Genomic DNA, 12,895 nt, shown 5'->3' with positions numbered 1-12,895 from the left:
GCAGTGCTCGTCCTGCGGAGAAGTTGAGAGCAAGGACAGTATGGTGTCCTTAGCGTGCAGCACCCTGGGTCACCGGAGCAGTGGTAGGGCTGGGACCCAGGGTGCCCGCGAAGTGGGATACTGGAAAGCTAGTTTGTGTTCTCAGAAGCCTGGACCCTGAGGGACAGGGAGCAGATGCCTGAGGGAGTAGCATGGTCACGAGAAGGTTCTTTCGGATATGGAGACATTGTATTTGTGTTCACCTGACAACCATTTATTAACCACCTAATGTGCACGACGTTGAAGGGAAGGACATAGGGGCAGTGGAAGAGTTGAAGATGCAAAAAGGAGAGAGGACTGATGGCTTACCATTAGGAAGGTGGAGGGTAAAGTGTCAGGTTCTCCAAGTGATGAGAGACGCCTCCTAGAAAGAGGGTGGGGAAACAACTGGGAATTACTCGGGGTGAGGCTGCAGCTGTGGGGGTCGTAGTGGCTGAGTCAGTGCAAGGTCACCAGCGAAATCTGAGCACAGAGGCTTTAGCTCTTGGTGGGGAGTGGGAGTGAGAACTTCAGGAGCACTATATTAACCAGCAATTTCCTTTCCCTAATAAATGTCCTTAACTTTCCATAATTGAAGGAGAAGACATCAGAGGTCAGATGACAAAGCTTTAATTTGGGTAACATGGAAGAGAAGCGGCTTGAGACCAATTACTCTGTCATTGACACAAAGTCCATGATTAACTCAGAAGCAAGCCCGCCAGAGTTCCCTCAGACAGCCCCCGGGAGGGCAGCCCTGCCCTGAGGCTGCTGCACCGTGGGAAAGACAAGGGCTTTCCTGGGCACTGGAGACTGAACCCTGAGGGTCTGCACACCAAAGTGGCAGGGCCCTGTTCTGTCCCGAGGCTCTGGCGCATCCTGTGCTTGCATCCCAAAAACCCAAACTCAAAGGGGGCCCTGTAAAACATGGCTGCCTCCTTACCACCACTTTCCCCAACTGGCTTCTGCTTCTAACTTACTGGGCACGCTGAAGCCAGTCTTTTCCCCTCAGGGCCTCTGTGTCCCTAGTTGCAAGATTAGTTATCAGACTAAGTGACCACTAAGGAGCCTTCTAGCACCAGTGTTCTGCATCTGTAAAAGCCAGCTGCCCCTTTGCTGGTCTTACTGGAAACAGTCGACCCAGGTATATTTGGAGAATATGCATTTGCTCTGATCCTGTGCTCAGCCCCATGGGACCACACAAGTCTGAGGGGTGTTCTGTACCTGCAAAGACCAGGTGAATACAGATGGGATAGTGATGCGCAGGTTACCGGATCACAGGGGCTCACCACATGATAACCAGCAACAGTTCATGATTCAGAGAAGGGAGGTCAGAGCATGGAGTCATTGTTAGGTGGGTCTCAGGGTGAAGCAGGACTGGGGGCCCAACCTGAGATCAAGGCTTGGCTGAGCCTCTTACTTGCTGTGTGACTTTGGATGCTGGATCAGCTCTCTGGTCTTCCAGAAGAGCTTGGCCTAGAAGGTTCCCGAGTTTCCCCTGGCCTCCGGCAAGAGGGAGAATGCCAGTGAAGGTTCAGAGGCAGGGATAACACACAGCTGCCTGGGTGAGCAGCGTGCAGCTGAGCCTGTGCGGCTGGAATAGAGCGGAAGTGGGTGAGGTGAGGTGGGACTCCAGGCTAGGGGCACCAGCAGGCCTGGGTCATGATGGGCCCAGAGCTTGATTAAGGAGGAAAAAAGATAAGGATTGGACCGTCTAGACTAAGGGAGGGTTATGGCCAGCACTACCCATCTCCTGCTTTCTTTGGTGATTCTAGAAGGTGCCCCCAGAGCCTTGGGAACAAAGCTGGCAAGTCATGGGGGAAAAGGGTGAAAGTGGGGAGGAGAATGGGCAGCAGGCTGATGGGTGACGTAGCACATGTGGTGACCTCGGTTCTGCTCCCTCCCGCGCAGGCATGTGGGGCCTGGTTAACAACGCAGGCATCTCAACGTTCGGGGAGGTGGAGTTCACCAGCATGGAGACCTACAAGGAGGTGGCAGAAGTGAACCTCTGGGGCACAGTGAGGGTAACAAAATCCTTTCTTCCCCTCATCCGAAGGGCCAAAGGTAAGTTGGAAAGGGACCTCCCTTCTGCCCCCTGGACCTGCCCCATGATTTCATCTTTGCTCAGAACGGGAGTGGGTCTCAGCAGAGCCAACACCCACAGCCTAGTGAGGCTGAGCACATGATTCCCAGGGGCCGGTGGGACCTGTGGGTAGTGGTGAGTGGAGGAGCTGTCGCCTGGCAGGCAGAAAGGGATGTGTGGTTTTCATAAAGTGTTTCAGATTTGCCCTGGCTGGTGTGGATCAGTGGATGGAGTGCCAGCCTGCAAGTCAAAGGGTCGCCAGTTCGATTCCCAGTCAAGGTGCAGGCCTGGGTTGCGGACCAGGCCCCTAGTAGGGGTTGTGAAAAAGGCAACCACACACTGATATTTCCCTCCCTCTCTTTCTCCCTCCCTTTCCCTCTCTAAAAAATAAAATCTTAAAACAAAACAAAACAAAAGGTATTCAGGTGAGAGGTAAGCAGTCTGTGCAGCAAAGGATCCCACTCGGGGAACCTAATCTAGAGAAATAACCACCCTTGTGTGCAGAGCTTTTTATATATCATAGTATCAGTAAGGGTATAGTTAGTAAATGTTGGTATATCCATTCTAGTGTTACTATGCTGTACTTAAAAAAAAAATTGAGACAATTGTGCTAATAAGTAAAAAATAATGAGATTAGAAATTTGGAGAGCACAAAATGCCCAAACCATGTTAGGTAACCAAATGTAACCAAACCACCTAATAAGTCACTAACTCAGATGTTCTCCCTAGAACAGCAAACATTATGGCAAGAACGGGAGATCCATATGATCTATCCCAAGGTCCCAGCAATGATAGGATGAACCCACAGCGGGCTAAGGATTTTAGAAGAACCCTTCATTGACTTCCAGCTTAGAGGTTTCTGAAAGGAGCCTCTCACAGGGCCCGGGATAGAGCTGTGCCTTTATTTCCTGGGTGCACACCTAGGGTAAGCAGGTTCCAGGGCTGCCTGGGCTGTCTGTCTGGATGGGCTCCACCTCCACCCCACCACCCCCAGGCCTGGGAGAAGCTATGGTCAGCTCCTAACTCACCGAGGCTGGACCTGTGATAGAACTTCTTGAAGTTACCACTCTCTCCCAATGTCTAAGACTCTGCCCACGTGTCCTAGTCCTGAAGACAGGTTCAGAACCCTGCCCCTACCCTTGCTCCTCGCTGGTATCTGTGAGAGCACTTCCAAGTGATAACATTTGGGGGGGGGAGATACAATGGGAGAGGTGAGGCATAGCTTAATTGTGTGTTGTACATTATACTGTGCCCTCCCTGTATGCAGGCCTGGTTCTCACTCATTCCTCCTCCCCTGTTCTGCCCACTACAGCTGACTACCTGGAAAATATCAGGGATGTTGATGCTGATGTGTGGGCCTTGACTATGAACGAGAAGGCTCGCTGACCTTGGGTGGTGCAGAAGGCCAGGGTCTAGCCAGGTCTATAGAAACATGCCAGGCACAGGCCCTCTGTCCCACTAGGCAGTGCCTTCTGAGCAGGTGCTTGCTGTCTTCCTTTGCAGGCCGCATCGTCAACATCAGCAGCATGCTGGGCCGCATGGCCAATCCAGCCCGCTCCCCATACTGCATCACCAAGTTTGGGGTGGAGGCTTTCTCTGACTGCCTGCGCTATGAGATGCATCCTCTAGGTGTGACGGTCTGTGTGGTGGAACCTGGCAACTTCATCGCTGCCACAAGCCTCTATAGTCCCGAGCGCATCCAGGCCATCGCTGATAAGATGTGGGACGAGCTGCCCGAGGTGGTGCGCAAGGACTATGGCAAGAAGTACTTTGATGAGAAGACCGCCACTATGCAGACCTACTGCAACAGTGGCTCCACTGACACGTCCCCTGTTATCGACGCTGTCACCCATGCCCTAACTGCTGCCAAGCCTTACACCCGCTACCACCCCATGGACTACTACTGGTGGCTGCGAATGCAGATCATGACCCACCTGCCTGGGGCGATCTCCGACAGGATCTATATACACTGAAGAGTTTCCAGCTGGCCTCTGTCGGGAGCCCTGGTGGGAGGGGTGAGAAAGCAGGGAGGGAGGGAGGAGCTTGTACAGTCACTTCTTCATTACCCACTTGTGGGTAATCCACCATCCCTGGAGTACCCCACTACCAGTTTTGGTGTCAGCCAAGGGGGAGCCAGCCCAGGCCTCCTTGATAGGACTACAGAATGGTGGGCAGGGCGCTACACCGCAGGGCAAACATGTTGCATCTATCTTTCCGGAGTTGATTTCATACAAAGATTTTTGGGAAACATCTTTATATTAAAAGCAGATTTATTATAAAATAGAATCCAAATCCTTTACATTTTTAAGCCAAAATCCCCATTCAAAAAATTTATCTCATTTGATCCTTAAGCCAACCTCATGAGTAAGGGAACAGATTTTTTTCTTTTGTACGCAAAGAATTCGTAGCCCAAATTGGATGCGTGAATAATCTTTTTATTGCTTATAAACAGTCCAAGCCATGTGTTCCTATCCCCTCTGTAGCATTGCTTCACATTCTGTGTTACAGGGTGCTCTGGATCCAGCCGAGTCTCCTCCGAGAACTCTATGGCCTCACCCGAGCCTTACTTGCCACGTGCCCATTGTTCACCTCTCTGCATGTGCGTGGTCTGGTGTGCGTGGCCATAGCCGGCAATTCAGAACTGTGTGGAGAGAGTGGGGACATTGTGAAGGTTTCTATTTGCAGATTTCTCCAACCTCTTAAGACTTAGGACAGACTTACAGAGGTGCTCTTCAGCTAAGAGGGCGGCTGCGGTTTGAGTCTGCTTACTTTTGCTCAGGGTGGAAACTCCGTTAATGGGGAATCCTTGGCAGGACCTGTGGTACAAAGACCAGACACTGTGGCACCTTTTCCTCCAGGCGTGGGTTTGGAGTCTCTTCTTGTCTCGCGTGGTGCTCACACTCACACACATTCACACACACATTTGTTCTGTACGGCTCAAGGTGGCCTTTGTTGATGGCTTGCCTTCCTGCTGTGCTTTATTTTTAATTAGGAAGCAAGGTCACTGATAGGCAGAGTCTGTGTTATCACTTCTAGGGTTTGGGTTTGAAGGCTGCTATCCTTGAAATTTGCCAGGGTCTGGATGTTTGGACCAAAACCAGGCACGACCCTCCTCCTCCAGGTGGCTGCAGGCCTAGGACAGGCTCAGGAGTGCTCACTCCCACAAAAAATGGGCCCTTCTACTGTCCTTGGAACTGCCAGCATGCCGCTAGAGGGCGCACTGCCTCCGCAGCCTCTGCTCCCCGCTGGGAGCTTCCACTCAAGCCCGAGGTCTCTCAGAGGTGCCTGATCCCCACTGGCACACACACAAGGCCCTTTAGAAACAGCATTCCTGGGTAGCTGTGACTGGCCACGGGGCTCAGACAGTGCCAAGGAAAAGCGGATCCCACAATGAGCAAATTCACCCAGCCCTTTGGGCTTTTGTCCCCTGTCTTCAATCATGGATGCCCTGTCCCAGCTCCCTTCTGGAAAGCGAGGCCAAGAGGGCCTGCAGGGATGACTGGGAGGGCAGACAGTCAGATGTCCCTCTCTGGGCTCTGAGATTATCCAGAGCCCAGAGAGGGACATTTGATGGCCGTCATGTTTATATAACAATAAGGTCCTTTTGTCTCACAGACTGCTTTTCAGAGTTGCATTTTCACATCTTCTGTTTTCATGCTTAATTTTATTAAAGGGAAATAAATGTGACACTTGTCACACAAATGCATGGATAGCTAGGAACTAGCAGGAAGCAGAGATGGTCACATGCTCTGACCTGGGATCAGCAGGAAACTGGACACTGGACAAGCTGCCTCCAAGTCTGCTGGGGTCTCCAGGAGAAAGGAAACTGCTAGGCTGGCCTGCAGGCTGCCCTGATTTTTAATTTTTATCCGCATGACTGAAAAGCCCAGAGAACCTCCCCCTCAGATAATCTCAATGCTAGTTACAACCTCACATTTACCATTCATTTTTTGTCAGCTTAGTGCCTAAAGAGGTGCAGAGTCTAGTTTTGATCCTTACAAGAGCTCACTGAGGTGGGCAGAACAGAAGAGATGGCTGTTTCCAAGAGGGGAAGCGACTCCTCTAGCATCACAGTGGATCAGGGCAGGCCCAACACCAGCGTGAAAGGCTCCCTAATGCTGCTGTTCATTTACCCTGTGGCCCCAACAGCCCTGGGAACCTTCACTCCTTGTCAGCAGAGAGCTGCCCCTCCTTGTGGGGTTGAGGGGAAGGAGGAGGCTTGTCAGAGGCTGCCACCGGGCTCTCACTGTCCAGTCCTGTTGGGAACAAATGACACCGCCTCGGCAGGGGCATTGTCTGCTGCATCTACCCCTTGGAAGGATTCGCTGGGTCAGGGAGGCTTGAAGACGCTTCTCCCGCTGTCTGAGCCTGTGGCACTGGCCTAGGCCCCTTGAAGTGTACACCCACCTCCTAGTCAGAGGTGCCTGGGCCAGGGACCAAGCATTCCTGATCCTACTTAATCTTCCCCAGGGCCTGTGAGGTGGGGAGAGAGTCCAGCATCCCTTGCTGGTGCCACTCTGCCACCCCTGTGGTGTGTACTTCATCAGGTGGCTCTCAGTCCAGGGCCTCAGTTGGAGCCTCAGGCTGGGGGAGGGAAAGCATGCAGATAAAGCCTAGAACTGTGAGAGGGGTGTCAGGAGAGGCTCAGCTTGCACCCCGGACTTTGGCCAGTAGTACATCTGTCTGTGAGACCCATGGCCTGCTGCCTTCAGCACACACTAAGCCTGCCCTGATGGCTGGAGGCTGGCGGAGGGGTTGTTGCAAGATGCTCCTGACAATGCCTTATTACAGAGCTATGCTTAACTTTCTACCCCAGGGCCAAGAGGCACTGTGAGCAGGTGACAGGCTGGCCTGGCCCTGCCTGCCTCAAGCTGCTTGGGCTGTGCCTCTGCTGCCCCCAGCAGGGTCATGCCAGAGAGTCCCCACTTGTGAGGCCTGTTCACTACCTGTTTCAAACAGTGCCCAGCTCTGCAAAGCTGTGCAAACCTGGTACAGGTGCTGATGTGAGCAAGCAGAGGCTCCCCCAGCTCAGGTGGCACCAGGTAACAACCAGAGACATCTGTATAGTTTGAGCACCTTATACAGCCAGTTCACCCCTTCCTCTCTCCTGATTCTTGCAACAGCCCTGGGAGGTAGGCAGGGTGGAGTCAGTATCTCATTTTATACCTAAGGAAACAGACTACTCCAAGTCTCTCAGCCAGTAGGGGATTCAACTGGGCAGCCAAATCAGATTTAACCTCCAACCCAGAGCTAGTGATGCATGAAAATCAGGGCAGCTGGCACCGGGATCTAAAACAAGAAGGGGGAAAACACCTCCATTATGTATCAGGGGAAAGTCTGTACACACGTGCCCAGTAACAACTGCGGAGTATGAGCCAGCTGCTGCTCCCCCCCTCTGGGCTCTGGGCGCCACTACCTAGGAGAGAAGGTACTGGAGGTGCCTAGTAGCAGCCCTCCAGCAGGAACTCCGCCTTGTCTGGGCTAACACTGTCCCTATCTGGGGCATTTCTGAGGGCTCTATGAACACCAAAACCCAAATCTTGGACAGAGAGACTCTGGAGCTGCCCCCAAAGGGCTTCAGGGTTAATGAGCACAGAGCTTGAGAATCCTTAGGTGAGGAGATGGAACGAGGAGGGCTGTGGTGCTGTGTGCTCTCATGGAGCCTGAACAAACAAACCCCAAGCACCGTAAGGCCTTCCCCGTGTCTATAGGCACCAAAGGAGGTGGTTTCCGAGTGGTGACTTTAGAGGTATAGGGTAAGCACCAAGGGCCGGGACAGGGGCTGGGGCTGGGAGAGGCTGCCAGGACCCCCAAAACTCAGAGAACGAAAGAAGGGACTCAGCCCTCATCAAGCCGGACTCCGCCTCCTGGGGGCTGGCCAGGATTTGAAGCCCTCCAGTGACACAGAACTCATCACTTCCCCAAATCGTGTTTCCTTGGTTGGGGAAAATTTATCCAAAGACTGAGCAGAAATCTATCACCTCTAACTGAACTCCTTTGGCACTTGGCTTGACTCGGACCCACACAGAACAATTTAAATCTCAGCTAGTCCACTGGATACTTGGAAATGGCCCAGTCAGGTCAAGAGTCCAGGGCCTTCATTATGCAAGTTTTTCATACTCCTCACTGTCTGAACAGAAGTTTGCAGCTTTGGTTATCTCAACCCTCATTCTTGATGATACACAGCAGGCTGAGTGGCCACCTGAGTCCCCTCAAGGAGCCAAAAGCTTTGACTCAGATTTGAATACATTTGGGAAGCTGCTGGCGAGTCCTCACATGCCCATGCCCCTTCACAACTAATCAAGTGTGCTTACTACAACTTACCTTTCATCTGACCCTCATAAACAGCTTATGAGTTAGACAAGACCATGTTCCCATTTTACAGATGAGGAAGCTAAGTCTCAGGGAGGTAAGGCTGCTTGCCCAAGATCACAGAAAGTGGGAGAGCCAAGACAGAATCCCAGACCTTCCCTAGGACCTCTTCCTTTAGCCCCCAGCTGACCTCAGTCTCTCCATCAGGGACCTTGAGCTGGGCTGGACTCTGCTTAGCCAGAGGCTGACCATGTAGCCTGTGAGGTGTGGGAAGCATTAAACTCAACTTTTTCCACAGTTTTGCAGAGAGCTGCACAGAAGGGAGGCCGAGTCTCTCCTGCGTCTCACTGCAACTGTGAGTGTCTATGGGATCTGTCAGTGGCCTGGGCATTATGGAGGGCTGGAGGTATAGAAAGCAGGGCCAGGAGGTATTCCCAGGGCTGTGGCTGAGGACCATGCTGGCCTTGGCATCAATGGACATATGTTAGAGCAGAGAGTGTACATGGGGACCAACCTTAGGGGATGCTGAAGCCCTGAAAAACCTTGTACTGTTTTCTCAGTGAGATTTAATTACTCTATAAAATGTGAGGCTGCTTCCACTCATCAAATTATAGATGAGCTTAATCACAGCTCCCTGAGTAACCACACTAGGGTCTGTCAGAAGTAGCAGTGAGCTGGCTGCTCTTCTCAACTTCAGCTGCAGTCAACCCCACCTCCACCCCCACCTCAACCCCATTTCAAGAGGTACTGTCCATTTTCCTGGGGTGTCAGTGCTGCTAAACAGTGCTCTCAGACAATGTGAGCTGACTTGACAGACTACACTGGGCTCTCTCTCAGGCTACTGCCTGGCTGGGACCACTCCCAGCCAGTAAGCTTCTGCTGGGCCCCTGGCTGTGAGTTCTCTTACTGGGTTGTTTACTCTCTCTCTCCTACTTATATTGTATTTTGGCCAAAGGTTTTGACTCAATGTTTGACCAAAGGTGTACAAAGTGGTGTGGGACTTGCCATAAGGTAAAAAGAAAGAGCATGGTATTGAATGGAAAACACATGCTTTAGGAAGACTCAAGGGCACCTTCAAGGAAACAGGGTTAAGAGCAGCAGACCACTAGGACCTGATGAAAATTCTATGACATTATGAAGGGTATTGTAAACTTCCCTGTGGGCTGGCAGGATCAACAAGACTTGTTTCAATGGAACAGACTGGCAGCAGACATGATGCGATTTCAGGGGGTATTGATGGGAATGGAGGAGCAACTGCTAATGATGATCCAAGTGCCCTCAGTGTTCCCATATTCAGATGTCAACCCTGTGCTTAGTAGCATCTGTTTTCACTCTTCTGTTCCCTTTATTATTTGAGTTGCTTCTTTGTGCCAGGCCCTGTCCTGAGCAGGAGTGTCCAATGGCGGGCATCCCACTGCCCTCCCAGAGCTCAGGAGGCCAGAAAGTTAAACCCAGGGTGACAAGTACCATAATTTGGGGGAGGAAGTGAAATGCTTTATTCTACCAGAAATAAATAAAACTTAAACTACACACAACTTAATTTGTCTTCTTCCCTGCCCAACCTTGGAGCTCTAGGTCAATGGCATACTGAGGTCTGTCTAGAAAAAGTCAAACCATTGTTAATATAATGAGAATGGTTTTCACATTGTGTAACCTGGCAGCCAAGGAGAGTGGACTGGAATGTGCCTGTGTGAACAATGACGACTTCACTGTACTAGTCAGTGAGGGTGGTAGACGTCATTGAGTGAGCATGTGTACTGTGTGTCCGTTGCATTCAAATGACTGAGTAGAGCAATGAATCTGCATCAAATTTTGCATTGAGCTTGAACATTCAGAAACTATTCAGATGATTCAGAAGGCCGCAGCTATGGGCAGCTGGTGATTGGCAGCTTCATTATGACAACACGCCTGCTCATGCTTCACGTCTTGTGCAGAGTTTTTTGGCAAAACATCAAATCACCCAGGTGACCCAGCCCCCTTACTGTCCAGATTTGGTGCCCTGCAACTTCTGGCTTCTCCCAAAACTAAAAGCATCTTTGAAAGGGAAGAGATTTCAGACCATTGATGAAATTTAGGAAAATACAATGGGACAGATGATGGTGACTGGGAGAACTGTGTGAGGTCCCAAGGTGCCTACTTTGAAGGGGACTGATGTGTCATTGTCCTACGTACAATGTTTCTTGTATCTTGTATCTTCTTCAATGAATGTCTTTATTTTTCATGTTACATGGCTGGATACCTTCTGGACTAACCTTGTATGTGAGGGAGCACGAATGGGCAAGGGTCTTTCCCTACTTGGGGAGTCTCCTCACTTTCTCAAAGAAAAAATTAAAAGTGAGTGTCACTGAAAAAGCACTTCTGGGCCTTGCCCAGATGCTTACAATATGAGGTGACCAAGCACATGGTCGTGGGACCACTTGCAGAATGACTGGGCAGGGGCTCTGTGACATTTGGGGCTGCACACGAGATCTGGAGGCTGAAGGTAGAATCAGACTAAATGCTCAGGCTGAGCAGAGACATGGAAGAGTGGATGGCACCTCAAGGAATGTGACCAATTGGAGTTTTCAGCTTTGAGGTTTATTTTTTGTGAGGTTAAGTATACAACAAAAAAATACAATAGAACACTAGAAAGATGCTCTTGGGAAAGCTCTTGGTTTTTTGCAGCAGAAAAAGAAGAGGAAAACTTAGGGGTCCCCGAGGGGCAGCCCCTGGGGAGGAGAGTCCACTGGTGATGCCCTGTTAGAGATGGAAGGACCCTGGAGACCCTGCAGCCAGAGGGGTAGGAAAGAAACAGGTCTTGCTGGGAAGTTCATTCTGGGTTAAGTAGAAAGAACACAGTTTGGGAGCCAAATAGACCTGACTTTGAATCTGACTATATAATGCTGTCAAGTAATTTAGTCTCTTCCTGTCTCAATTTCTTAATGTCTGAAGTAGGGATGACAACAGGTAACTTGCAGGGTTGTTTTGTAGATCAGGTGAGTGTGTAATCTCCCTAGTACTGTGACTGGCACAGGAAGAGGGACTCAGGGCATGACCCAGCATAGCCAGGTCTCCACCCAACCCCACCCAACCTTTCTGGACATGTTTAAGCCCTAGTACAAGGGTGTTCCAGAGGCAGAGACAGAAACTGTGAGAATCAGTCAAGGTTGAATTACAGAGCCAGAGACCACCTTCCTGCCTGCCCTGCTCCCTCCAGGGGCCTGATACAGAGGAGGTAATTTTCTCCTCCAGGTGCCCCTTTCTGCATGCTAAGTGCAGAATAAACTCTACATCCTCCATCATCTCCTCACTGGAAATCCCTGAAGGGGATGCTAGGTGGATTGAGGAATTATTGGCTTGAAGGGCTGAAGCTTGAAAGCCCAGACAAGTGCATCCCAAGTAGAGAAGAAGGTATTTCTGAAGCAAAAACCATTGAAACTGTCTAGGAGTCCAGCCCATTCATTCCACTTGGGATGGGGGTGAACCAGCTCTTCCCACCTCACTGTCTGCCTAGGTTCTTCCCATTATTTCTCAGTTGTGTCTTAGCCAGGCCTGCCTTCCTCTCTGTCTTTTCTCTTTCAGCATCCAAGGACTGAGGGGTAAGTGCTGCCTGTAATCAGGCTGCAGGAGATCTGCAGTAAGACTTGATTCCCCACCTCAAGAGGTTTCCTGTCATGTGGGGCAGGTGGGCTGTGCCCCAACCTAGCATGCTGCAGTGGGTGTACAACCATTTGTGGTAGCCCAGAGAAGGGAATTCTGACTGGGAAGATTCCAGATGCTTCCTAAAAGAAGTCATGTTTCAGAGGAGCCTTAACAAGAGGATTTTGACAGGTAGAAACAGGAGTCAGGGCACTTGGCAGGGCAATTCGTACTGAGGGGAATGGCATGAGACAAGCCCCATATCCAGCAAGGACAGAGTTCTTGAAAGGCAAGTGCCATAATTTTGAGAGGTTTGAAGACTTCCAGCCTCTGGGATAAAAGGATGGTGGTGGGGGCGGGTAGTGGGGGTTGAGATCTCAGGCAGACCTGACCCCCAGAACTATCACTCCAAACTGGACCTTAAAAGCCACTAGCCCCTTGGCTTCCAAACTAACTCCTGCACATGTAACTCCTGGGAAACTGGTTAAAACACAGAACCAGTGAATCTGGAGTGGAGCCCAGAAACCTTATTTCTAAGAGGTATCTCTAAGGCACAGCTAAGAAAGGGGCAGTAAAAGAAGAGGGGACACTTCATCTGAATTAGTGACAGGTCTGGGGTTAGAAACTAGATGTCCCTCACCTAGTCTACACTCTTCTACTGCACAAACACAAGGGGAGAGCTGGCGCATTGGTGACAGTGGGTTTGCTTGTCCCTTTGGAGCTACTAGTGAGGGTAACTCCTAAAACAAAAAGGGTCTGGGGCTTGTTTCAGAAGCACCAGGGTAAGGACATGCTGGTGAACTTTTCTTCCCTTTTCAAAGACCTTTGTGTGGTGAAAGAGGGTAAGGGGCGGGGCTAAGCAGCCTG

General features: G+C 50.8%; 1 protein-coding gene across 3 annotated transcripts in view; it reads left to right on the top strand.

Annotated features, from left to right (window-relative positions):
* BDH1 (3-hydroxybutyrate dehydrogenase 1) overlaps positions 1-11,209 on the top strand; it is a 49,125-nt gene extending 37,916 nt beyond the window's left edge. For all 3 annotated transcript variants that reach the window (XM_045185907.2, XM_024578115.4, XM_045185908.3), the window contains exons 6-7: positions 1,927-2,079; positions 3,602-11,209. In XM_045185907.2, coding sequence (XP_045041842.1) covers positions 1,927-2,079; positions 3,602-4,071 — 623 coding nt within the window. In that variant the 3' untranslated portion in view covers positions 4,072-11,209. The remainder of the gene's footprint in view (positions 1-1,926; positions 2,080-3,601) is intronic.
* The last annotated feature ends 1,686 nt before the right edge of the window (positions 11,210-12,895 follow it).

The sequence above is a fragment of the Desmodus rotundus genome, chromosome 2 (genome assembly GCF_022682495.2).
Source record: "Desmodus rotundus isolate HL8 chromosome 2, HLdesRot8A.1, whole genome shotgun sequence".
Classification (NCBI taxonomy): domain Eukaryota; kingdom Metazoa; phylum Chordata; class Mammalia; order Chiroptera; family Phyllostomidae; genus Desmodus; species Desmodus rotundus.
The sequence above is the reverse complement of the archived record's forward strand: the minus strand, read 5'-3'. Positions and strand labels throughout refer to the sequence as shown.